Below are 27,339 nucleotides of genomic sequence, written 5' to 3' on the forward strand. Positions count from 1 at the left end.
ACTGAGCAGTAGGCCTGTTCACTTCTGCTGCAGTCTGCCTCAAAGTTTGTTGGTCTGTATGAGTTTTAGTCTTAGTGATAAGCAGAGAGGGGGCTTGGAGGGACATTTCTCCCTCTCTGCAGGTTGAGCTCCTGCACTTCTTTGGAGAAGAATATTAGACAAACCCTATGACTACTGAGACACCTTTCCAGGAACCAGTGGGTTACACCCTAAATTCTGTTTGTTTAGATTATTTCAAATTAAATGCATCAAGATTGCCTTGGCTTGAAATATCTATTGATATGAACTAAGTGAAACAAGTTTAAGAATGCATCTAACCCATTGCTTCTAATGAGAAAGTCATCGAAATATATCCTGCTATGCATCTGCTGCTGCTGCTGCTGTTGTTGGTAGTAGCAGTAGTAGCAGTGGTAGTAGTAGTAATTGAATTTGTATACTGCCCTTCATCTGAAGATACTATCATTATTTTTCCCTGGTAAATGAAATATTCATTTAACCTAAAGTAGTGGCTGTGGACAAAAATAATCCATATTAGCAATGCATACCATTAATCCACACATTTTCTGTGCTTTTCGTATCATGTGTTTGCTTTTAGTTCACCTATAATTGTCTTGACTCAAGGGTGACTGAAAGAAGGCAGTACCATTCACTGTACCAGATGGTCCCTAATGATGTCCATGAGTACAATGGGTTGGTCAAGTTCCTTTTGCATTTCAAATGGACATGGATTGGTCTCTTTACTATGAAATACATTACAGGAGAAATTTTATTGGAAGCTTTAGTTCCCCAGCTTACCCTGAATTACATCTGTGTTGATTTTATACATAGGGTATGGCCATTGGCTTATGCTGAAGGAATGAAGGATTTGCTCCTTAGTGAATTTAATAAAATTTCAATTGTCATGACAAGCAAAGCCAATGTTTTTGTGGTCTATGGTAGTTCCATTTTGATGGACATTTTGATCGGGTATCTTCATATGGCACAACTTCCTATGGGTAAAGTATGGCTTGTGACAAGTCATTGGGATTTCAAAACCACCAATGAAAGGAGGTGGGATATGCACCATTTACAGGGTGCCTTATCTGTATCTATACACTCAAAGGAACCCCTGGGATTCAGGACATTTCTTCAGAGTCTAAATCCTTTTGAGGAAAAACAAAATGATTTGATCAAGGATTTCTGGGAAAAGACCTTCAAGTGCTCATTGAAAAATAATAATGTGGGTGAAGAGCCTAAGAAACGTTGCACTGAGGAGGAGAAATTGGAGAGTCTTCCATTACAAATCTTTGAAATGAGCATGACTGGCAGCAGCTATGCTGTGTACAATGTTCCTCACGCAGTGGCACATGCTCTACATGCTATTTATCAATCTAGATCCAAACAAAAATCACAGGTGGCTAGAGTGGATTTGCAGAATCTGCAGCCATGGGAGGTAATTTTACCCACAGCACAGTATTTTCTGCTCTTGGGTGGCCTAAAATACCATATTATTCCATAGCTGTGTAAAAAAATATATTTAAAATCTCATGTACATAAACAGATCTTACATTCAAGGCTGTTTCTTTCCTATCAAATAGCTTGGTGAGAATGGCTGGCTTCCCTGTTTGCTGTGTTATACATAGCACTTTCACTAATAAATCATCCACTTTTATGTCTTACCTCCTAAATGAGCAAATTTTGGTCAGCTTGTCTTCCCCTACTGAACTCCCTGACAGACCCTATGTATAGGTTGACTCTACAATTCTGCATTCTTCAGGGCTGCTGATCACATCTTCATGGCTGACTAATATACCAGGAACACTTTTTTAAAGAAAGAAACAGGAGGGATTTTTTACCTTTTCATCTTTTATTAGAAAGCATCCTCATCATGTTGAGTTTTTGCCTGCACTTGAAAATTATTCATTTGTCTCTTCCCAAGCTCCTTTGGCTTGGTGGAAATGTGTCTTGCTGCCACACCATCTTCATTGATACATTTGGATACTTTTGAACCTATTGTTGTTTTGTGTGATGGATCCTAAGAGGGATAAACAGGTTTTTGACCCTTCTACTGAATCAGGTGGAGGCTGATATTCTCTAGTATTTTACAAATTAACATTAGAATGATTTTTTTAGGGTGAAACTAAATTAAGGGTTTTTTATTTCATAAAAGTCTGGACTGGCTACACACACACAACTAGTGCACACCTCTCTAAAAAATATGGTTGTATTCACCACTCTGAGGATTCAAACATTTTACCCCTATCTATATTTTTTGAATGTAGCTCCATCCCTTTCTAAGAAATCTCACATTCAACAACAGTGCTGGAGAGACAATACAGCTTAACGAACATGGAGAGATAATGGCAGGATTTGATGTGACCAACTGGGTAATGTTTCCAAATCAATCTTTTGGTAGAGTCAAGATTGGAAGGCTGGATCGTCAAGCTCCTCCAGGCAAGGAGTTAACCATTCAGGATGAACGCATTGTGTGGCATAGAACATTTAACCAGGTGAGCTAGGAAGACTTGTAAATCTTTTTCTCCCAAATAACTGGAAATGGATTGTTCAAATGTGCCTGACGACTTTTTTTCCATATTGTTACATACACTCCAATTAGTGCACCCCATTCTGCAATCAGCAAAAGGTTTCAAGACTTCCAACTTCCAACATCTACCCTGGGTTGGTTTCATTTAAAGAGGGTCACTGGAGACTCAGGAAATGCTTGCAAAGTAAGGCTAATCTGTAGATATATTCACAGTAAGCATAAGAAATTGGTTCATAGCCCTAATTTCCATTGATTTCCCATCCTTCCTCCCATGATCCCAGGGATGGTCACAGATAAAACATCAGCAAATCAATCAAATGCAACATTCATAATACAGAAATAAAACAAGAACTAATAATTTAATTGTGCACAGAAAATAAAAAAGGCAAAGAATAAATGAATAGCAGCTGGCCTTCTGAAAGAAGAGTCTTTTCAATTGCCAGCAAAAGAGTAAATGGTTGGCAGCAGAACTACTTAGGAAGGGGGATTCAAAAAATGGAACATTAAAACTAAGATGGCCCTGGCGTAAGCTGCTTACTCACTGTCTTCAGGTAGTAATTTTATAAAATACGAGCAGGAAAATATATGGGGATATCATTCCCCATCAAATCTCCCCAGGCCCCAATGGGATTAGAACCACCAATATCACAGCATTGTATTTTCCTACTAGGGAATTTAAGTCTATGTCTCTTTCAGAATCAGTTTCAGGAGTGCTAATCATTTGATCACTTCCACAAACCCTTCAACATCATCTTTGGGCATCAGAAGAAGACCAGCACCTTAATCATGGGCCAGCAGCAAATTAGTAGCCAGTGCCATTCTCTCAGCAGTGGTGTGACTGGTTGCCAATATTGTTTCCCAGTAAACAGTCAAGCAACTGTAATTTGCATCAGCTTCAGCCTCTTGACCAGCCTCAAGGGATTCCCCACATGGACACTGGGTTCTACAGCCCCCCTTGTTTCAGATGTTACTGAGAAGTAGAGTCCACTACGTCAACTCACAAGGATACCATGGTCCATGGCATCAAAAGACATTGACATGTCCTCTGTCCTTCTCCTCATAACCAGGCATGAAACCAGACTGGCATGGGTCAGCCATGATACACTGGAAAAGAGATATAGGACATAGTATAGAATTAAGTGTGTTGGGAAAATTGAGGAGTAAGGATTTAAAATTTACAGATTGTGATACGTTGAAAGAAAACTTCATGAAGATTATATATAGGTGGTATTTTATGCCGAGTAAATTAGCGAAAATATATAAATCAGAATCAAGTACCTGTTGCAAGTGTCAAGAAAGGGAGGGTACTTTTTATCATATGTGGTGGACATGTAGAATTCTGCAGGAATTCTGGGAGGTGATAAATAATGAAATCAAAAAATGTTATAAAAAGACCAGAAACCTTCTTACGAGGTATATTAGGAACAGATGCCCCCGCAGAACTGCAGAATTTCTTTTTTTAAAAATATTTTTTATTACATTTTTCAGATACAAACTCAAAGATATACACAAAACACAAAAAGTACAAGAAAAAAAACAAGAAAAAAGATAAAAGAAAAAAGCCAACTTTCCAAAACCCTTTTTTACAACCAACTGGACTTCCCCACATCTTCCTCACCCTGCGTTCTTTACAATAAAAATATCAGCAAATTATTACCTCGTTCCTTGTTTCATGTCTTATTTTGTACCTTTCAGATATTATATTTTTAGATTTAAAATACTTTTTATCAATTACTTGTACCTTAAATTAAACATAATATTACTTTAAATTTCAACCTTTTCTTACTTATAACTTAGTTTCCTGTTTCACCAAATCTAATTGCTGAAGCTAAAATTTCCAAATCGTGCAATTTTTTAACATTCATACAACTTATAGTATTTTTGTAAATAGTCCTTAAATTTTTTCCAGTCCTCTTCCATTGTTTCTTCTCCCAAATCTCGGATTCTGCCAGTCATTTCAGCCAGTTCCAGAAGTGCAGAATTTCTTTAAGAAATTACAGCAGTCTGAGGTATATGCTCAGAAATAGAAAGAGAGAAGGAGGAGTGGCAGATAAAATTATTGGAATATGCACAATTGGCAAATTTAGCCAACAGATTAGGAAATCAGGAAGATGGCGTGTTTAAGAAAAAGTGGAAAATGTTTGCAGAATACCTCAAGAATTAATCAAACCAAGATAAAGTGTTAGCAGGATTAATGTAAATGTAGCAGTTTAAATTCTTAAAATTATAGTGGGGGAATAATTGAATAAAAGGGGAATTAGAATATGTAGTCTTAATTGATAAATAAATGGAACCATGGAAGTGGTAAATATGTCTATTATTCAATGTGTGGTGATATTCAATGAAATGTGAATTGTAATGAAAATGATAAAATTTGACATTTATTTATAGATTCTTCCCACTTCTCTGTGTAATGACAAGTGCCGTCCTGGATACAGTAGGAAAAAGAAGGAAGGGGAGCCTTTTTGCTGTTATGAATGTGTTCCTTGTCCAGAAGGGAAGATTTCTAACCAGACAGGTAGGAGATATGGTTGTCACAGAGGTCAATGTGCCTTTGAAACTTAAGGTAGGTGTTTTCAGTACATTCCTGTACTACTAATTATTTTAACAGTATCATAACTGTTTTTAATGTACAGTTTTAAAATGTTGCATCCGTTGGGATCTGTTGGTAAAGGGTGAGTAATAAATTGAATATTAGTAAGTGCAGAATGAATTCCACAATTATCCAGCAAGACTGACGTGACTATATTTGGTATTCAGCTAAGTTGTTGTGCGTGCAGAACAAGGCCTGTGCATGCAATGGAACCTCCCTGCTGTTTCCCCCCTGCAGCACCTAAACCCATTCTAGGTTTCCCACAAGGCTCCAGGGGATAATTATGGAGTTCATGGAGAATAGGGGGAGGACAGGGGGGAAAGTGCCATTGCCTGAAGGGACTTCATTCACCATGTGCTTGGTCCACAGAGTGCTACATTGAAACCCACCATACGGCTTTAAAGGGGGGAAATAATCATGCTTAACATGTGAATCATCTTGTTTGAATGCTGAAAATATTCCATATGCAATACACTTTCCACCAACAATGTAAACAATTCCTTTTCAGAAGTAGCCCAGTCCAAATTTAAGACATGTAGTAAAACAAGCTACTATTTAGACTTTCATGTTCTGATATCAGCAATTCTGGCAAGGGCCTTAGAAGGACACCAAATGGGTTTTCTTATATATTGTTTGCTAACTATTGGTATTGGAAGTAACATCTCTTATTCTATATTTCACTACAGAACTTTATTGTGAGACACATCACATCAAGGGGAAGCTGAATTTTCAAAAATTCATCTTCCTTATAATTTTCCAATGATATATATAACAAAAAAATTCAATACGCATTACTTATTCCATTTTTGTTAACCCCACCATAGAAAAATAGATATAAAGCAAAACAAAAACAAAAAAGATATGTATATTGAGAAACTGAAATTACATGATCTGAGAACCTATTAATCTCAATTTATTTCTTCAAATAAGTAAAACATGTGAATCAATAGAATGATTTATTTATTTATTTATTTATTTATTTATTTAATTTATTACTTATACCCCGTCCATCTGACTGGTTTGCCCCAACCACTCTGGGCGGCTTCCAACAGATGTCTTTGAAAAGTTGCATAGTTGTTTAACTGTTTGACATCTGATGAGATGACATTCCACTGGGCAGGTGCCACCACCAAGAAAACCCTCTGCCTGGTTCCCTATAACTTCATTTGTAGCAGTGAGGGAACCACCAGAAGTACTGGCAGAGGAAGAGGAGTGCAGGTGAAACGCACAGCCCCTGGCAGCGCAATCCCAGTAAGCACCTCTCCCCCCCACCTGCGCTGGGTGCCACGCCCCTGCAGGCAGCATACCCCGCTCCAGGATGCGCACCAGCCCCGCCGCCCCGCACTCCGCCCCCTGGTGCCGGAGCTTGAATCTCCGCGACTAACCAGAAGGCCCTTGGAGCTGGACATTATTGTCTGAGATGAACAGGGCCTGAATATATACATATTCCTATATACAGGGCCTGAATTGTGCTCAGAAATGTACTGGGAGCCAATGTAGATCTTAAGACCAGTGTTATAACAGCATGCTCATCAGGGTGGAAGGTGGCTGTGACTTTTTAAATTAGTTTTATGCTTTGTGCTAGTTCTTCCAGGGCTGGCATAGCTTCCCCCCAGTTCTGGACTAGGATCTGTGGAATAATGTGCCATATACCTCAAAACACCTTCTTTGCTGATATCTCACATCTGATGGAACTGTTCTTTGCTTAAAAGCAAGGATGGATAGTCCTCGCATGTGAGGAGTTTGCAGATGAATGACAACCCTTGGCTAATGAACTTGGAAATGAGGAGAGATTTGATGCAGCTCCAACAATGACGATAAAAGTATCCAATTTTTTAAAATTTTATTCTAGATATGGATGCCTGCACCGAATGTCCAGAAGATCAATACTCAAACTTCCACCAGAACCAATGCATTCCCAAAGTCATAACCTACCTTTCATACGAGGAACCTTTAGGGATGACTTTAGCTTTGTCTGCTCTTGCTCTTGCTCTGATCACAGCTTTGGTGATAATAATATTTGTGAAGCACCAGAACACACCCATCGTCAAAGCCAACAACCGAAGTGTCACCTACATTCTTCTCGTATCCCTCCTACTTTGTTTCCTCTGCTGCTTGCTTTTTATTGGAAAACCTGGACAGCTAATTTGCTTACTCCGACAAACAACATTTGGCATTATATTTTCTCTTGCTCTTTCCAGCTTGTTAGCTAAAACCATCACTGTAGTCCTGGCATTTATGGCTACTAGACCAGGATCTAGAATGAGAAATTGGATGGGGAAAAAGCTGACAAACTCTATCATGTTTTCAGGCTCCTTTATTCAAGTAGGAATTTGTACCCTTTGGTTGAGTATTTCTCCCCCATACGCAGATACAGACATGTACTCCGTCAATGGGGAAATTATAGCAGAGTGTAACGAAGGCTCAACTGTCATGTTTTATAGTGTCTTGGGCTATATGTGCTTCCTGGCCCTTGTCAGCTTCACGGTGGCATACCTTGCTAGGAGGTTGCCAGACACTTTCAATGAAGCCAAATTTATCACTTTCAGCATGATGGTGTTCTGCAGTGTTTGGTTGTCCTTTGTTCCTGCCTACCTGAGCACCAAAGGAAAATACATGGTGGCTGTGGAGATCTTCTCTATCTTATCCTCCAGTGCTGGAGTACTGCTTTGCATCTTTTCCCCTAAATGCTATGTTCTTTTGTTCAGGGCTGACTTGAATAACAGGGAGCAACTAAAATCAGGAAAAGACTAAGTTATATGAGAATTAAAAACAGATAGCACTTCCCTCCCTCCCCCTTTCAAGTATACTATCTGAATGGTAGAATGAATAGTATAATGACCGACACATACAGTACTTCACAGAGGTTAAATATACTCAGAAACATCCTTTCTAAAGCTTTCTAAAGCTTTCTTGACCTGAAAATTAATTTCAACGATCTTAATGGACCTTTTCTTTGACATTTTAGTGAAATTATTTGCAAGTCAAGATCCACAAGGTGAAGTTGCATATTTATTCTCTTCATACTCATCAGCCAAACAGAATGATTGACTGAAATAAATATTCCATGAATAAATATAAAATAGAGAATGAAGGTAATAATATTATTGTTATTTTCTCTCTGTTGGAAAAACGCTACTGAAAATGGTGGTTCATGGACCAGTGCCTGTATCTAAGCAATTTGCTGCTGGTCTGTGGTGATTTCCCAGGAATTCCAGCAGTAGGAAGGGAAGGGAAAGGGCAGCCTGGACAAGGAGGAGGAGGAAGAGAAGAGGAGGAGGAAGGAAACTACCTGCCTATCTGCAGGGCCATAGCTAGGGTGTGGCAAGGTGGGCCCCCAAGATGGGGCACAGGCGATGGGGGGGCACATAATTGGCTTAAAATATGTCCTTAAATATAAATATTGATTATTGCCTCATAAGAAATGGTTTTAAATTGCGGGTTAATTGAATGGGTGGAGGGGTTGGGGTTGGAGGAGAGGTGGAAAGAAGAGCTAATGTGGACAGTTCTGCCAGGGGTGCAAGATCACCTAGTTACGGCTCTGCCTATCTGCCTATGTCAAGGGGGAGGGGGCTGGAGTTGCTGCTGCTGTTAAACCTGAATTGGGAGTAGGAAGACAAGGTCCTTGGAAAGACTGAGCCAGGGTCCCTTGTTTCTTTCCATCTATCTACCCCTGCCCAAACATGCTGACCCACGTAGAATACAACTCAGATTAATCAACCTTCTTAAGAGTCAACTGCCACCAACTGTTACTGATGTTGTTGGCTTTTCAATCTATGCATATTTTTATCGTTGACATGTAAAGGTGAAGGACCCCTGGAAGGTTAAGTCCAGTCAAAGGCAACTGTGGGTTTGCAACCCTCATCTTGCTTCAGATCGAGGGAGCCAGCATTTGTCCACAGACACCTTTCCGGGTCATGTGGCCAGCATGACTTAACCGCTTCTGGGCAATGGAATCTCTGTTATCTTACCATTGCAGTGGTACCTATTTATCTACTTGCACTGGCATGCTTTTGAACTGCTAGGTTGGCAGGAGCTGGGACAAAGCAACTGGAGATCATCCCGTCACGGGGTCTCAAACTGCCGACCTTCTGATCAGCAAGCCCAAGACGCTCAGTGGTTTAGACCACAGTGATTGTACTAAGAGTTATTATGCAGCTCCAAGACAGCACCATTACTCTTTTTCATAGACCCAAGAGAAGACAGACAAAGAATGTCCTTTCAATGTTTTATTCACTCTCACATTTGTTAATACACTTATATGTAGTAAATCACTTCAATATATGCATCCTAGTTTCATAATCTAGCACTAGTTGATACAATATTCTTATGCAGCACAAGCTTAAGACTTTGTTTCGTCTGCCACTTTCTCTTCATTGGACAGCCTGGACAGCTGACCTGTCTTTTCCAACAAATAACTTTCAGCATCATCTTCTCTGTGGCTGTTTCCAGTGTTTTGGCAAAAACCATTACTGTAGTTTTGGCATTCATGGCAACCAAGCCAGGATTCCTCCAGGATGAGGAAATGGATAGGGAAAAGGCTAGCAAATTACATTGTCCGTTTCTGCTCCTTTATTCAGGCTTGCCTTGGTACTCTTTGGATGTAACACGAGGTACCACTGTACACTCACTGAATGGGGAAATCATACTTAAATGTAATGAGGGTTCAGTTGCCATGTTTTATGGTGACTTAGTCTATATGTGTTTGCTGGCCATTGTCAGCTTCACCTTGGCTTTCCTTGCCAGGAAGTTACCTGACAGTTTCAATGAGGCCAAATTTATCACTTTCAGCTTGCTGGTGTTTGCATGTTTGGTTGTCCTTTGTTCCCATCTATCGGAGCTCCAAATGAAAATACATGGTAGCTGTGGAGATATTTTCCATGTTGTCCTCTGGTGCTTGGTTACTGGGTTGCATCTTTTCCTCTAAATGCTACATTATTATATTCAGACCTGAGCTGAACAACTTATCAGCAAAAAAAGTATAAGAACATGAGTGCATATCATTATTCTGCTTGCATATGTAGTTCATTGGAAATGCTGGTTGTAGTGATGTCGTAATAATTCAGTCATAGGTACTTGCTTAATCAAACAACTCTTCTCATAGTACTGTTTGCAGAGTTTAGCCAGAAACATTCCATTTCTTTCTCACTTTGGTTTGCTAACATTCCTTACATTTGAATAAAACAATTCTTGATTAACTGTGCAGAAGCATCTTGGTGGATTCCTAACTTAGGTCGTAACTCCAGCAAAAGATCCTAAACCTCTCAGCAGTGTCAATATGAAGATACATGAGTGCTGGCTACATACATGTGAGTCCAGGGACACACTTGTAACACCCTCTGAAAGGCTTGAATAATTCTCTCCAATATTATCAGTAATCTAGTCATTCTAATAAGCAATTGTTGTATATTTGAAAGTACTCTATTGGCCTGAATACGAGCCTCATGTTTTTCCCTAATTCCTACCATGAAAAGTGTAAGTGCGGCTTACATTCGCAACCTTATGGTATGCAGCCAGGAGCGTGGGGGAGGCAGTACCAGGAGCGCGGCAAAGCGGTGGCCGACCCAAGCATAGTTCCCTGTTGTCTCCCCCAAGGCCAGGAAGGGAGAGAGCAAGGAAAGGGGAAAGGCCGCTGGCAACGCAGTTCAGCTCCCCACCCCCACTATGCAGCCAGGAGCACCGAGGAATGGAGAGGCTTATATTCGGGTATTTTAAATTTTCTCTCTCCCCCCCCCCCACTTCCAATTTTAAAGGAGTGGCTTATATTTGGACCAATACGGTATTGTTGTTATTTATGTATTTTATATATATATATATATATATATATATATATATATATATATATATTCTGACTGCCATACTTCTGGGGTTTTCTAGACATATCCATGATTCGTCCAAGACTTATAGCATCTGGGGGGATTTCTGGCAATCATGAAATTGTCCAGGAAAACCCACATGTATGGCCATTCTAGAAGTGCTGGTTTTTCATTGCACTTCTTTAGAAAAACCTCAAAAACATTAAATTTCTTGGCACTCGGGAATTACTTAAAGAAGTCCCCAAATTATTGCAGATTTGAAATCAGTGGTTAAAACAAGTGCATTTTTTAAGGATTTAGAATGGCACCAACTGTATACAAACATAGGTGAAAACCTGCTTCTTGATCTTAGGAACCATTATGCAAAAATTGGTTAGAATATCTCATCCAAATGTATAGCGAACAAACAACTTTCCAAAATGTATAGCAGATACATGGAAAAACTTATATCTAGATCTGGAGACAGGCAGCTTGGACCTGCTGGGGAAGTGCCACATACTACTAATTATACCTAAAATGAGAAAATAATAGTTGTATCACTCCAATAAGGAAAATTCCTAGTAGTTTTCTCATGCATGATACTGCTTCATCAACACACTGGGGATGTGATAATCATCCTTAACTTTATCAAAATTATGGGTTTTTGCAACCTCTAGCACAATTGACATTCAGAGCCTATTAGCAAGATCAACTATCCTCATCTGAAAAATAGTATAAAACCCTTATGTTCAGAATGAGATGTAGGTAAGAACTGGGTTCTGTTACTCTCTTCTAAGTTTATATATATATATATATATATATATATATATATATATATATATATATCAAGGTATCCAGTACCAAAACTTCATTCTGCTGTGATACTTAAAACAAATAAATCTCTGCTTTCTCCTTGACCAGCATATCTTCCTAATCCCAGATTCTGACTAGGTATTCGTTAGCGCGGACAAAAAAACATGCAACCTGCTTCTCCACTATTCATCTTACATTCTTTTGCAACAATTGATTTAGATGGCTATACCATTCTACCCCACTTTTGCACACTGAAACATTGCTACATTTTCATTTTTCACCATTAGATGAAGAGTGAAGAAATAAATGATTTGATCCTGAATTTTGCTGACCTTAGATCCTATTTAAATCAATCAGACAACTCTGAAACAATTTAAGTCCCATTAATATAAGTGAGAGCTTAGTTACATCATTTAGTTGGCAACCAAAGGAAATACATAGTTCAATGACACTGGTGGAAAAGAGCCATTATTAACTACCTGCAGTGGTTCTCAAATTCCCTAAGATCAGTGAAGTAACAGAATCATCCACCATTCAAGTCAGTTTGTAGCAATCCTGATAAAAACTGTGTCAAATTCTGTAGAGGAAAACTTTGGAGCCCGGATTTGGCAGAGGTATTCTATCAACAGGATCATGTTGGTCATTGTGTTGCTACTAGCACTACTATGTCATGCTGTATGCAAGAAACATTCCATTAATTGCAGCATATATAATGATCCCCTTCCCATTACTCATAAATTTTACCAGTCAGGAGACCTTCTCATTGGTGAAATTGTTTCTCAAGTATTCTACCTCTATGATCTCCTCTCTTTTATGAAACAGCCTGCACAGATTGTGATTTATGAATCGATGTAAGAATTCAGTTTTTTATCCTCTTTCTCTTTTCTTCATTCTTTTATATGTTTGGACCATATCAGTTGCTTGACCCATATTCATCTTGGTACAGTGATTCTCAGCTTCTTGCATGTACAGTGGTACCTCGGGTTACATATGCTTCAGGTTACATACGCTTCAGGTTACAGACTCCGCTAACCCAGAAATATTACCTTGGGTTAAGAACTTTGCTTCAGGATGAGAACAGAAATCACATGGTGGCGGTGCAGTGGCAGCGGGAGGCCCCATTAGCTAAAGTGGTGCTTCAGGTTAAAAACAATTTCAGGTTAAGAACAGACCTCCAGAACGAATTAAGTACTTAACCTGAGGTACCACTGTATTGAGTGATATAATATTAATAATAATAGGTTGTTGGAGAGATGGCCAAAAAATTTTCACTCCCTTCTTCTCAGCATTTCCTTTAAAAAGTTAGGAGGCATGTCATAGTTTATATATGGACTATCTACCTTGGGCTTATTGTTTGTTGTTTTTAGGCAAAGGGAGTAAATCCAATAAGTGCACATAGAAGCTCATTAAGTAGAATGAACCATCAACATTTTAAGAATTCAGCATTTCAATTCAAATATTTTATTTATCATGTCTATTATCTTCTAAGGTTTTAAAGTTACACCACATTCTTGACTATATAGTTGTTTTTATTTAAGTATTTTCATAGTTAACAAGGGTACATACAACGTCTCTGAATTCAATTCACAGAGACCTTTCTACAAGTCATTTATTCTTGAAGATCAGTTCTGAAGAATAGGAACACCTTTTTATAGAAATGCCTTTTTATTGCTTCCAACAGAATTATTTTATTTATCAGCTGTAACAACTCTAAATTTCATTACAGTTCAGTGCCAAAGAACTACCAGCACATCCTGGCCTTGGCATTTGCTGTAAAAGAGATCAACGAGAGTCCCAATATTTTATCAAATCTCTCCCTGGGATTCAGCATTCTTAATAGCTACTACACTGCAAGGATGACCTACAAGGCCACCCTCAGTCTGCTTTCTGCACAACATAGGTTTGTCCCCAACTTCAAGTGTCACAACCAGAACAATCTGATAGCTGTCATTGGAGGATGTCTTTCTGAGATCTCTGTCAATGTGGCCATCATTTCAGCAATCCACAAAACTCCACAGGTAAGCTGTGATTTTCCAACTGTGGCACACCATCATGATTTCAGTAGTTACCCGTGATATTTTGGTTAGAAACGACTTTGGGCCAAGTTATTTGATATTCTTGGTCTATCACTAGTAGTATAAGATGTTAGATACACCTTGTAAATGCAAGTAATGGTAATGGTAAAAAAGGTTTAATGTGACTGCAACAGGAGTGTAACGGACTCATTTGTACTGTTGAACCCCGAGAGTGGATCCAATACTTCCAATCATTGTTTTATAATAAGGAAGCTCAGTTTAACAAGCTGAGCGTTCAATCAGAGGTTTCACCTCACTGGCCACCTGTAACCACAGAGGAAGTAGAGAATTTGATGGCACAGCTAAAGAACAAAAAGGCCCCTGGCATAAAATTATATGCAAAACGCCTCTATATCAAATTAATTAGTTGGATGGACGCTGAGACTATCTTGGTGGAGGAGCAAGCTGGATTTAGGCAAGGCAGATCTACCATAGATCACTGTTTTGTCCTAGCACATCTCATCAATAAATGCGCCAAGAAAACCTGTGGGGTCTTATATGCAGCCTTCATTGACTTGAAGGCTGCCTTTGATTCAATTTCACGAGTAAGACTCTGGGCCAAATTGAATACATCCAGTATAGATAAAAGATTACTAATTTTGATTAATGGCCTATATAAAGATACTGTGCTGTACGTAAGATCTTCCACAAATGGCCAACTCATAGGCCCTGTACCAGCCACAAAGGGGGTTAAGCAAGGCTGCATTCTAGCCCCAGCTTTATTTAACCTATATATCAATGACATGGTTAAAAGCTTAACATCTCCAGAGTTTCATGCTCCCAAATTAGCCACAAAACCAATCTCAGTGCTCTTATATGTTGATGATGCGGTTCTCCTATCCTGAACAAAAATAGGCCTAAAAAGGTTGATAGGAGAATTCTTAGCATACTGCAGGAGAGAACAGCTGGTGGTAAACTATCAGAAAACCAAAGTCATGGTTTTCACAAGGAAACATAGATCACATAGCTGGAGCATGGACAATTATTCAATTGAGCAGGTTAAAGCCTTTAAATACCTGGGCATAGTCTTTCAGTCATCAGGGTCATGGGATGTACACCAAAAATGTGTTAAAGAAAAAGCAGCCCAAAGTGCTAAGATGTTGTCCTGTTTTTTCCATACGAAGGGCGGCAAATACCTCCCAGCAGCCCTAGAAGTTTTTCAAGCCAAATCTTTGGTGCAGATACTTTATGGGGCCCAAATTTGGACGGGTAATCATTGTAGCATTCTTGAAACTGTCCAATCCAAATTTTCAAGGCAGATTTTTTTCTATACCACCCTGTGTCCCGAATGCAGCATTATGACTGGAGGCAAGTCTTCCCTCTGTAGAAACTCAGTCCTGGCAAAGAACTCTTAATTATTGGCTCCGTCTAAATTTAAATCCACCTGGTCTACTGCCCTTAGTGACACAAGACCCCCACAAAAGTGGGTTGTTTTAAAAATGTGCACCAAAAACACCTCTCCCACATCAGCTTCTCATGGCGGGCTTTATTAAAGCAAAAAGGCTAATTGGACAGTGTCTGAAGGACTTAGAGCAACAGAACAATCCGGCCATTATAAAGAAATTCTGTCCTTGGTATGCCTTTTTCCCCCCTTCTCAGTTTGATTCCCTGGCACCATATTTGTATAAATTAACTATCCCAAAATACAGATGTGCCTTCACATTGGCCAGATTGGATGTGATGCCCTCTGCCGTACTTGAGGCAGATACCAAAAGATTCCAACTGAGAAACGATTCTGCCCCTGTGGAGATGGTAATCTGGAAACAGTGGCTCATGTTTTCCTGTCCTGCCCCCTTTATTTTTCTATACACTATAAATTGGAAAATGACAAATAAATTGTTTGTTTTTACTGCATAATGATTTATTGTTCCTTAGGTCATTGTATTCCTCTCACATGTCATCATGTTTTTGACACTATGATGAATAGAACATGTTCCTATATCAATCAATCATATATAAACCATATAAATTACCGAACAGAAATACATGTACTATAGATCCTACCTCCTGATTATCAAAGGTACATGCCCTTAAATAAAGAGGGAGCCAGCATACCTGCCTCAAAGCACTTGGGATGGAATGACATCTAGCCAAAAGAAAGGTTCTGCAATATTAAATAACATTGGATATAAGAGCAGTTCAACAATTGAACAGCCGACTGTTGCAGCTCCTCTTGCTCTCAATATCCACAGGTTGTTTGACCCAATTGCCTACAGGACTCACTGAAATACGTTGATAGAATATGTTTTTGGGATCCATTTGAATAATGCTTATAAATTTCCTTCCAGCTCACTTATGGATCATTTCTGCCAGGACAGCATGCTAAAATGCAATACCCTTTTTTGTATCAGATGGTCCCAAATGAAGCCCACCAGCACATAGGAATAGTGCGCTTACTTCAGCATTTTGGATGGACATGGGTTGGACTCATTGCTGTGGATGATGACAAAGGGGACAGGTTTTTACAAACAATTGTGCCAGTGCTTTCACAAAATGGCATCTGCTATTCTTTCATATTAAGACTACCAAAATGGAATTATCTGGATGAAATTATAGACTTGGCAGTACAGCATTTTGACAGCTATACAATTGCATTTGAGGCAACAGCTAAAGTATTTTTTGTATATGGAGAACCTCCATCTTTTCAAGGTTTGAGATTTTTGCTGTTTGCAGCACCCTTCTTCTCTTTGCCACCTCTGGGTAGAGTGTGGATTGTTACATCTCACTGGGATTTTGCATCACTTTCTGTTCAAAAAGATTGGGATTTACAAAGCTTTCATGGTACCATATCCTTCACAGCTCACTCAAATCAGCCATCAGGATTCCCAAAGTTCCTTCAGATGCTAAAACCCTCCTGGAAAAAAGGAGATGGCTTTATCCAAGACTTCTGGGAGCAGGCATTCAGCTGTTCACTAGAAATATCTATGGGCCAAGAGAAAAACCAGAAGAAAACCTGCACAGGGGAAGAGAACCTGGAGAGTCTTCCTGGAAGTGTATTTGAAATGAGCATGACTGGACACAGCTACAATGTCTACAATGCAGTACATGCAGTGGCACTTTCCTTGCATGCCATATACAAATCCAGCCCCAATGAGAGAAGGTTGATAGAAGGAGAGAAACTGTTTTTTCAAAATGTTCAACCATGGCAGGTAACTGTAACTCATGTAAATGAAAAATATGAGCTAGCTTTCGATAAAAAAATAAAAGGGATTATATATTTGCATAATATAGTCCCACTATTTTTGTGCTTTTCATTTCATTTCAATCTTTGTTTTGTTTCTTTCAAATTCATTTTGGTAAGAAATACCAACCATGTGATAAAATAAGGTAGGGTTGCTGTGTGTGTGTGTGTGTGTGTTGTAAATAAACATAACCAGTTTCCTATTTGGAGCCAACAGAGGGAAGTGGCGTCGAGTACTATAAAGTTTTCACACGTGCTGTCCAAATAAAATGAAAGACAGACCTAATAGTCCCTTTCTCTATATTCTCTTTCAATCTAGATCCATAACTTTCTCAGAGGCTTCACGTTCAACAACAGTGCTGGAGATACTGTGTGCTTTGATGAAAATGGGGAATTAGTTGTAGGTTTTGACATTACAAACTGGTTGATTTCCCCTAATGGGTCGGTAATTAGATTCAAAGTTGGAAGACTGGAACCTCAGGCTCCCACAGGCAAGGAGTTAATCATTCATGATGATCAAATTGTGTGGCATCAAAGTTTTAATCAGGTGAAATATAGCTGCCTGTTTATGTTGTGTCTGTGACCAATTTTTGTCCTGTAAGCCATTTTATGTAAGCCATTGAAAACAACTTTGTACATTCCAGTTTTAATTTTGGTAAAAGCCAACAGAAAGGGTTGTACATGCCCATAAACACATCTTTAAATCTCCCCCAACGGCAAGTGGGAGGCATCACCACCCTGGGTGGCTTCCAAAATAATGAAAACACAGCAAAACATCAAATATTAAAAACTTCCCTGATATAGGGCTGCCTTCAGATGTATTCAAAAGGTTGTGTAATTGTTTTCATGTTTGACATCTGATGGGAGGGTGTTCCAAAGGGTGGGTGTCTGGTTCCCTGTATTTTCCCTTGTCACAGTGAGGGGAATGCCATAAGGCACCCAGAACTAGACTTCAGTGTCCATACTAAATGATGTGTATGCAGATGCTCCTTCAGGTTTACAGGGCCGAGGCTGTTTAGGGCTTGGGCAAATGCCACAAGGCATTTGTACAGGGCTCATCCACGTTCTACCCCTCATATATGCTAGCTGTTGGAGAGGTGGATGACTGAGGAGCATTAATCTGTAATTGCAAATCCCACTTTGATGTTTCTCTATAGGTGTATCCACTTTCTATGTGCAATGACAACTGCTATCCTGGCTACAGCAGGAAAAAGAAGGAAGGGGAGAAATTTTGCTGCTACGATTGTGCTCCATGTCCAGAAGGAATGGTCTCTAAGTGGAAAGGTAGGAGGCATAATGTACAGAAATATCAATACAATTCCATAACACAGGATGTTTCTTTGAAGAATCTGTAGCCCATTTAATGTATATGAAGGTAATGTGCAACACAGGTTTAAAACAAGTAACAATGCCCCCCCCCAACAAAATTATCACTTTTAGAGACATTATGGTTGGGATGCAGTGTAGCATTAAAGTCCCATAGTGTAGCCCTTGTTCCACCAGACGGTGTTTTTGTGCCAGTAGAACATTGCTGCACAAGAGAATGCATGACCAGGTTGCTCACTACTTTGCTGGGCAATAGATTGCACAAGGTTGTGCAGTGAAGTTGCCCTAATGCAACTGTTGCATTGGCTTCCTCTGCTGACCAACGATAAAATTCACTGATCTGCTAGAACAAGAGCCCTTTGGCTAGCAGACAGAGAAACTCAAGACAATGTACATGGGGCTTCCAGGAGGCCTTGGGACTAAAATTCACAAATTAAATGAACATACCAACATTTGGATTTCAAGGGCACTTTGTGAATACTTCACATCCAAAATCCCAGGAAATCCAAAAACCCCTGTAAAAATGTTTATTCCTGTTAAATGAAGAACTGTAGAAATGAAAACTATATTTCTCACTGTGGGTATTCCCCCCTTTTCTTTTTTCTTTTGCCAAGGTCTTCATACTATTGTTATACTGAAAGCAATTCTCTAATGCGTGAAAAGTTTTCTTCCAATGCTTGCAGACTGCTTTACAAAAATAATAATTGTCTTCATATTTTTTTTGATGTGGGATTGAAATTGCCTTAAAATTATTAGGTGGCCAAGGGTGGTGTGTCCATTAAAAATTTGTCCTCTGCTTATTACATCATCTTCCTGTCACTCATTGAAACACATGAAGCCATGGAGAATGGTTCCCAAGTACATGAGAATATTGCGAACACTGGTTTGGTATTTACATGAAGTTGTTACATTTACCTTAAAAAAAAACCTCTGCTCCCATTTCTTTAAAAGTGCATTAGGAGATACCATTGGGTTTTCAGGAAGCCTGGGTATCCAAGAACACTGCCAAAAGCTGACCACTTTGTTTAAAGACAGGATTCTCACAAAACTCCTCAGTCCCCAAGAAAGTCAAATCAGCACTGTTGTTTAGTCAATTTGCCGTGTCCGACTCTTCGTGACCCCATGGACCAGAGCATGCCAGGCACTCCTGTCTTCCACTGCCTCCCGCAGTTTGGTCAAATTCATGTTGGTAGCTTCAAGAACACTGTCCAACCATCTCATCCATTGTAGTCCCCTTCTTCTTGTGCCCTCAATCTTTCCCAACATCAGGGTCTTTTCCAGGGAGTCTTCTCTTCTCATGAGGTGGCCAAAGTATTGGAGCCTCAGCTTCAGGATCTGTCCTTCCAGTGAGCACTGAGGGCTGATTTCCTTCAGAATGGATAGGTTTGATCTTCTTGCAATCCATGTGACTCTCAAGAGTCTCCTCCAGCACCATAATTCAAAAGCATCAATTCTTCAGTGATTAACCTTCTTTTTGGTTCAGCTCTCACTTCTGGGAAACCATAGCTTTAACTATATGGACCTTTGTCGGCAAGGTGATGTCTCTGCTTTTTAAGATGCTGTCTAGGTTTGTCATTGCTTTTTTCCCCAAGAAGCAGGTGTCTTTTAATTTCGTGACTGCTCTCACCATCTGCAGTAATCATGGAGCCCAAGAAAGTAAAATCTCTCACTGCCTCCATTTCTTCCCCTTCTATTTGCCAGGAGGTGATGGGACCAGTGGCCATGAGCTTCGTTTTTTTCATGTTGAGCTTCAGACCATATTTTGCGCTCTCCTCTTTCACCCTCATTAAAAGGTTCTTTAATTCATCCTCACTTTCTGCCATCAAAGTTGTGTCATCTGCATATCTGAGGTTGTTGATATTTCTTCCGCCAATCTTAATTCCTGCTGGGGATTCATCCAGTCCAGCCTTTTGCATGATGAATTCTGCATATAAGTTAAATAAGCAGGGAGACAATATACAGCCTTGTCGTACTCCTTTCCCAATTTTGAACCAATCAGTTGTTCCATATCCAGTTCTAACTGTAGCTTTTTGTCCCACATAGAGATTTCTCAGGTGACAGATGAGGTGATCAGGCACTCCCATTTCTTTAAGAACTTGCCATAGTTTGCTGTGGTCAACACAGTCAAAGGCTTTTGCATAGTCAATAAAACAGAAGTAGATGTATTTCTGGAACTCTCTAGCTTTCTCCATAATACAGCGCATGTTTGCAATTTGGTCTCTGGTCCTCTGCACCTCTGAAATCCATTTTGCACTTCTGGGAGTTCTCGGTCCACATACTGCTTAAGCCTGCTTTGTAGAATTTTAAGCATAACTTTGCTGGCATGTGAAATGAGTGCAATTGTGCGGTAGTTGGAGCATCTGCCCTTCTTTGGGATTGGGATGTACACTGATAATAATAATAATAATAATAATAATAATAATAATAATAATAATAATATCTTTATTGTCATTGCCCCTTCTCGGGAACAACGAAATTACTTGGCTGCTCCATCCACCCAGGTAGGGCACTCCACACAAAATCAAAACAACTATAAAAACACTAATTAAAACAATACAGTATAATACAGCAAGGAAAATTAGATGACTTTCAAAGTCCAGGCTTCCCATTCAGGGCCGAGATCGCTCTGGGGAAGAAGCTGTTCTTAAGACGGCTCGTTCTTGTCTTCATCGTCCTGTATCTCCGTCCCGACGGCAGGAGCTCGAAGAGACAGTGACCAGGATGCGATGGATCTTTTACTATGTCCAGTGCCTTCCTATGGCACCTTGTGGCATAAATCTGCCTAAGGTGGAGAGTGGGCAGCCAACAATGCTCTCTGCTGCCTTAACAACTCTGCACAACCCCAACCTGTCCCGGGTAGTACAGCTTCCATACCACACACATAAGCCATAAGTGAGCACACTCTCAATGGCACAGTGATAGAAGGCAAGCAGCAGTTTCTGCGGAAGATGGTTTTTCCTTAGAATTCTCAAAAAGTACAGTCTCTGCTGCGCCTTCTTCACAAGCCCCCTTGTGTTGACACTCCAGGACAGATCCTCTTGTAATTCAATGCCCAAAAATCTGAACGTTGTTACCCTCTCCACACAGACCCCATCAATCAAAAGTGGCTGGACATTGCTCTTCTGTCTCCTGAAGTCCACCACAAGCTCCTTTGTCTTCCTTGTATTTATGAGCAAGTTGTTAGCTCTGCACCACTCTGTCAGCCGCTCCACCTCATCTCTATAGTCCGTTTCACCCTCCCTTTCAGAGATGAGCCCAATCACGGTTGTGTCATCTGCAAATTTGACCACCCTATTACTAGGGTGAGCAGCGACACAATCGTACGTGTAGAGAATATAAAGGAGCGGACTGAGTACGCATCCCTGTGGTGTTCCTGTGTTAGTCTTAAGCATACTAGAGGTATAAGGGCCCAACCGAACCCTCTGGGGGCGGTCTGACAAAAAGTCCAATATCCACCCACAAAGTGATAACGGAAGCCCCAGATCTTCCAGTTTAGACATCAGACGTTGTGGTAGAATGGTATTAAATGCCGAGCTGAAATCTAAAAAAAGCAGTCTGGCATAACCCCCCCCCCCCCCCCGCTGCTCCAAATGTGCAAGAACGGCATGGAGGGCAATCGCCACAGCGTCCTCTGTCGATCTTTTCATTTTATAAGCAAATTGGAATGTGTCCAGTCCCTCTGGTAGGCAGGCAATGACATAATTTCGTACCAGCTTTTCAAAGCACTTCATGATTATAGGTGTGAGTGCTACTGGACGAAAGTCATTCAGATCTTCCGGGTTAGATTTTTTTGCTATTGGAACGATAGTAGAGGACTTTAGGCAGGATGGAACAATAGCCTGGGCTAGGGATCGATTTAAGATCCCAGTGAAAACTCCTGCTAGTTGATCTGCACAGTCTCTCAATACCCTTCCAGCTACCCCATCTGGCCCTGTGGCCTTCCTTGGGTTGATTCCCTTCAACACCTTCCTCATCTCTTCTTTTTCCACAGAGACTACTACATTCCTTTGTACTGATGATGGTGATGGTGGTGATGGTGGCAAGGCCTTCACAGGGAATGGTGGTGGTAAAGCCTCAGCAGGTGTTGCTGCAGATGTTACTTCAAAACGGGCAAAAAAGGCATTCAAATCCTCTGCGAGGGATGCCCCTCCCTTGTCTGCCAGGGAATCCTTGGATTTATACCCTGTTAATTCTTGTACACCTTGCCACACCTGCCTGGTGTTGTTACTTTGTAGATGATTCTCCAGCTGCTGTCTATACGCCTCCTTTGCTACACGGATACCTCTCTTTAAATCTGCTCTAGCTAAGCTGTACAACGACTTATTTCCACTTCTGAAAGCAGTATTTCTTGCCTTTAGCAACCCCTGAACCTCCCTTGTCATCCAGGGCTTCCTGTTTGGGTAGATCTTTATCTGGCGCCTCCGTGTTACATTGTCAGTGCAGAACCTAATATAGTCCAACACTTGCTCAGTATGAGTCTCTACATCCTGTTGGGTGAATACCTCCCAATCGGTGTCATGAAAACAGTCTTGTAGTTGTTGGGATGCTTCAGCTGGACATATTGTAATATCCCTCTTTATAGCTGGAGTCCGTTTCCTCAGTGGAATATATTCAGGAGTCAGGAGCAGGGAGACATGATCAGATTGGCCTAGATGTGCCAGTGGTTCGGCCTTATAGGCCTGTTTGACATTTGTATACAGCCTGTCCAGAGTCCTTTCTCCCCTGGTTGCACACTTTATGTGTTGATAGAATTTAGGTAGGACCACTTTCAAATCTGCCTGGTTGAAATCCCCGCATACAAGAAATGCAGCCTCGGGATACTTGCCTTGTTGTCTGCTGATGGCATCATGCAGAAGACCCATTGCCTCATTGATGTTCGCATCAGGTGCAATGTATACTATAGTTATCAGTACTGCTGTAAATTCTCGGGGGAGATATATAGGTCTGCATTTAAGCGTCATAAATTCCACAGTTGGGGAGCAATGACTGGCTATCACAGCGTGGTTTGTGCACCAGCTGTTATTCACGTATGCACACAAACCTCCCCCCCTTCTTTTACCAGAGTCCTCTGTTCTATCATGGCGGAACCCTGTATAGCCTGTTAGTTCTATGGCTGAGTCAGGAATAATTGGTGTCAGCCAAGTTTCTGTAAGCAGCAGAAGACAGCATTCACTCACAGTTTTCTTCTCCAATCTTCTGGTCCCTGCTGAGTTTTCCAAACTTACTAGCATAAGTGCATGTTCCTCGCTTCCACTGTGTATTCATAACGAATTGAATTAGATTGTATCTTACTGCCCAGTGGTTTTCCCTACTTTCTTCAGTTTAAGCTTGAATTTTGCTCTAAGAAGCTGATGATCTGACCCACAGTCAGCTCCAGGTCTTGTTTTTGCTGACTGTATAGAGCTTCTCCATCTTTGGCTGCAAAGAATATAATCAATCTGATTTCAATGCTGCCCATCAGGTGATGTCCATGTGTAGAGTCGTCTCTTGTGTTGTTGGAAAAGAATGTTTTTGATGACCAACTTGTTCTCTTGACAGAACTCTAGTAGGCTTTGCCCTGCTTTGTTTTGAACTCCGAGGCCGAACTTGCCAGTTGTTCCTATCCTCTTTTCTAATTTTCGGACATGATTTCTTTTTAATAAGTTAGTGGAGATTTGTTTTTTTTTAAATGAGGTGAGTTTTGGCATACCTCAGCAACCTACTACAGTGGTCCCTCGGGTTACAAACACCTTGGGCTACAAAAAATGTGGGTTACAGACTCCGCTAACACAGAAATAGTACCTCGGGTTAAGAAATTTGCTTCAGGATGAGAACAGAAATCGTTCTCCAGCAGTGCGGCGGCAGCGGGAGGCCCCATTAGCTGAAGTGGTACCTCAGGTTAAGAACAGTTTCAGGTTAAGAACAGACCTCCAGAAAGAATTAAGTTCATAACCAGAGGTACCACTGTAAAATAATGGAATTTATTAAATTAGCGAGTTACTAATGTCCAAAAAACATTTAGAGGAGGTTGATGATTTACATTTATATCCCACCTTTAATCCAAGGAGCTCAAGATTGTCTTCACTGTTCTCACCTATCTCTGTTGTATCCTCACAAAAATCGACGATAAGCTGAGAGACAGTGACTGGCTCAGGAAGCTTTGTAGCTGAATGCAGATTTAAACCCTGGTCTCCTAGGTCCTAGTCCAACACTAACCATTGTGTGACACTGGATGTACAGTATACCATTTCAACATCATCCACAGATTTATTTGGAACTGCAACAACAATGCCCTCACTCCCTTTTAGAAATGTGGAGCTGACCAAAGGACTAAAAGAAGACAAAATGCTGGCAGGGCAAAAAACCCAGAATAAAACTTAAGATTTTAACTGATGCAAAGGAAAGAGGGGGATTTGCCCTGCCGGACTTAAAACTGTACTATGAATCAGCAGCTTTTTGCTAGATGAAAGACTGGCTACTTCTTGAGAATACAGATATCTTGGATTTGGAAGGTTTTAACAATGTATTCGGATGGCATGCATATATATGGTATGACAAGGTTAAAGCTCATAAAGCTTTTAAAAATCACATTGTTAGGAAAGCATTATATAATGTTTGGATTAGATATAAAGACTTGTTGGAAAATAAAACCCCAAGGTGGTTGTCACCAATGGAGGCAAAAGCCGTGAAAAAGCTCAATATGGAGGCCAAATGGCCAAAATATTGGGAAATTTTGGAACAGGAGGGAGATAAACTGAAATTACAGAGTTTCGAAAAATTGAAGGCGAAAGTACGAGATTGGCTCCATTATTATCAAATAATGGAGGTTTACAAACAGGACAGGAAAATTGGCTTCCAGGTGGAGAAATCAAAATTAGAGACAGAACTGTTAGAACCCAATACTAAGAATCTGTCAAGAATGTACAATTTATTGCTGAAATGGAATACGCAAGATGAAACAGTGAAATCAGCTATGATAAAGTGGGCACAGGACATTGGTCATAACATTATGTTTGCTGACTGGGAACAGTTGTGGACCATTGGTATAAAATTTACGGCATGTAATGCCTTAAGAGAGAATATTATGAAAATGATTTACAGGTGGTACATGACCCCAGTCAAGCTTGCAAAAATCTACCATTTGCCCGATAATAAATGTTGAAAATGTAAAGAAACTGAAGGTACATTCTTTCACCTTTGGTGGACGTGCCCAAGGATTAAGGCTTTCTGGGAGATGATATATAATGAAATGAAAAAGGTACTTAAACGTACTTTTCCCAAGAAACCAGAGGCATTTCTCTTGGGCATTGTCGGCCAATTGGTGCCAAAGAAAGACAGAACATTCTTTATGTATGCTACAACAGCAGCAAGAATACTCATCGCAAAGTATTGGAAGACACAAGACCTACCCACTCTGGAAGAATGGCAGATGAAGGTGATAGACTACATGGGACTGGCTGAAATGACCGGCAGAATCCGAGACCAGGGGAAGGAGACGGCGGAAGAAGATTGGAAGAAATTTAAAATCTATCTTAAGAAATATTGTAAAATTAATGAGTGTTAAGATGTTGTGGTTATAGAAAGTAAGGGATTATAGCGGTAAAAGTTTAAGTAAAAGAAAAGAAAAGGGGGGGAATTAGATAAAATTAAGGGGGAGGATTTGCTGAAACAAATTTGGGAATTGGAATGCAGAAAGGGGAGGTATGGGGAAGTCGGTGAAGTAAGTTTTAAGAAAAAAAAGGATTTGAAATTATACATGTTTGTTTTGGTGTGTGTATGTTTGTATTGTGTATTGTGTGTGTTTTTATAATTTGTAAAATTTCAGTAAATATTTATTTAAAAAAAGACAAAATGAGACACTTCAGTTGTCTAGATAAATGCTGGTCAGCACCTTTAAATAATTATTTAAAATACAGTAATTTAAATAATTCTTCTTCTTTTTTCCAGACATGGATGCCTGTGCCAATTGTCCAGAAGATCAGTATTCCAATAAGGAAAAATCTCAATGTATTCCCAAAGTTCCAAGCTACCTCTCTTACAAAGAGAATTTAGGGGTCAGTTTAGTTACCTTAGCTATTACTTTCTCCTTCCTCACAACCTTAGTACTCTTAACTTTTGTGAAGCACAGCGATACCCCCATAGTCAAAGCCAACAACCACACCTTGACCTACATCCTTCTCATCTCCCTCCTCCTTTGCTTCCTCTGCTCCTTCCTCTTCATTGGAAAGCCTGGAAAGGCAATCTGCCTTCTCCGACAAACAGCATTTGGCATTGTCTTCTCTGTGGCCCTTTCCAGCATTTTGGCAAAAACCATCACTGTGGTTCTGGCATTCATGGCAACCAAGCCAGGATCTAGGATGAGGAAGTGGGTGGGGAAAGGACTTTCAAATTCTATTGTCCTTTCTTGCTCATTCGTTCAAACTGGCATCTGTACTCTTTGGTTGAGAACTTCCCCTCCATTCCCAGATACAGATATGCACTCAGTCATGGGGGAAATAGTACTGGAATGTAATGAGGGTTCAGCTGTCATGTTTTACTGTGTCTTGGGCTATATGGGTTTTTTGGCCATTGTCAGTTTCTTTGTAGCTTTCCTAGCCAGGAAACTACCTGACAGTTTCAATGAGGCCAAATTTATCACTTTCAGCATGTTGGTTTTTTGCAGTGTTTGGTTAACCTTCATTCCAACCTACCAAAGCACCAAAGGGAAATACATGGTAGCTGTGGAGAGTTTCTCCATATTATCCTCCAGTGCTGGATTACTGGGTTGCATATTTTTCCCTAAATGTTACATTATTGTGCTTAGGCCAGAGTTGAACAGCAAGGCACAACTGATAAACAGAAAAAAAAACTGAGGGAAAAGCAATAAATCCATTCAGCTCTTATACAGAAATTATTGGAAATGCTGGTGAAGGGGACGTCATGACAATTCAAGCATAGGTGCTGTCTTAAATAAACATTCCACACTCAATTTATGGGGAATGGAGTTGAAATGGAAATATCCTGTTTCAATTTGCCCCCAAACCCTACCTTAGATTTGCTTCTACGGACCTACT

General features: G+C 40.2%; 1 protein-coding gene across 2 annotated transcripts; it reads left to right on the top strand.

The window, feature by feature from the left end:
• Positions 1-27,339, top strand: LOC310691960 (vomeronasal type-2 receptor 26-like). Of its 2 annotated transcripts, XM_083472262.1 has the most exons (7): positions 1-52; positions 2,396-2,489; positions 4,916-5,042; positions 16,089-16,949; positions 17,301-17,528; positions 18,139-18,265; positions 26,234-27,339. In XM_083472262.1, the coding sequence occupies exons 2-7, from the start codon at positions 2,455-2,457 to the stop codon at positions 27,136-27,138; spliced, it is 2,283 nt and encodes a 760-aa protein (XP_083328388.1). In that variant the 5' UTR covers positions 1-52; positions 2,396-2,454; the 3' UTR covers positions 27,139-27,339. The 2 variants fall into 2 exon arrangements, with proteins under 2 accessions (XP_083328388.1, XP_083328389.1); XM_083472263.1 differs by lacking the exon at positions 1-52 and having other exon boundaries at positions 2,363-2,489.

This window comes from Podarcis liolepis (genome assembly GCF_965112155.1).
Source record: "Podarcis liolepis genome assembly, chromosome: 13".
NCBI classification, from domain to species: Eukaryota; Metazoa; Chordata; class Lepidosauria; order Squamata; family Lacertidae; genus Podarcis; species Podarcis liolepis.

Excerpts from the sequence above, each read along its gene's own strand:
- LOC310691960 (XM_083472262.1), top strand. The coding sequence starts at position 2,455 with ATGAACGCATTGTGTGGCATAGAACATTTAACCAG. Across the intron at positions 2,490-4,915 it reads GGCATAGAACATTTAACCAG|ATTCTTCCCACTTCTCTGTG; the intron begins GTGAGCTAGGAA and ends ATTTATTTATAG. Across the intron at positions 18,266-26,233 it reads AATGGTCTCTAAGTGGAAAG|ACATGGATGCCTGTGCCAAT; the intron begins GTAGGAGGCATA and ends TCTTTTTTCCAG.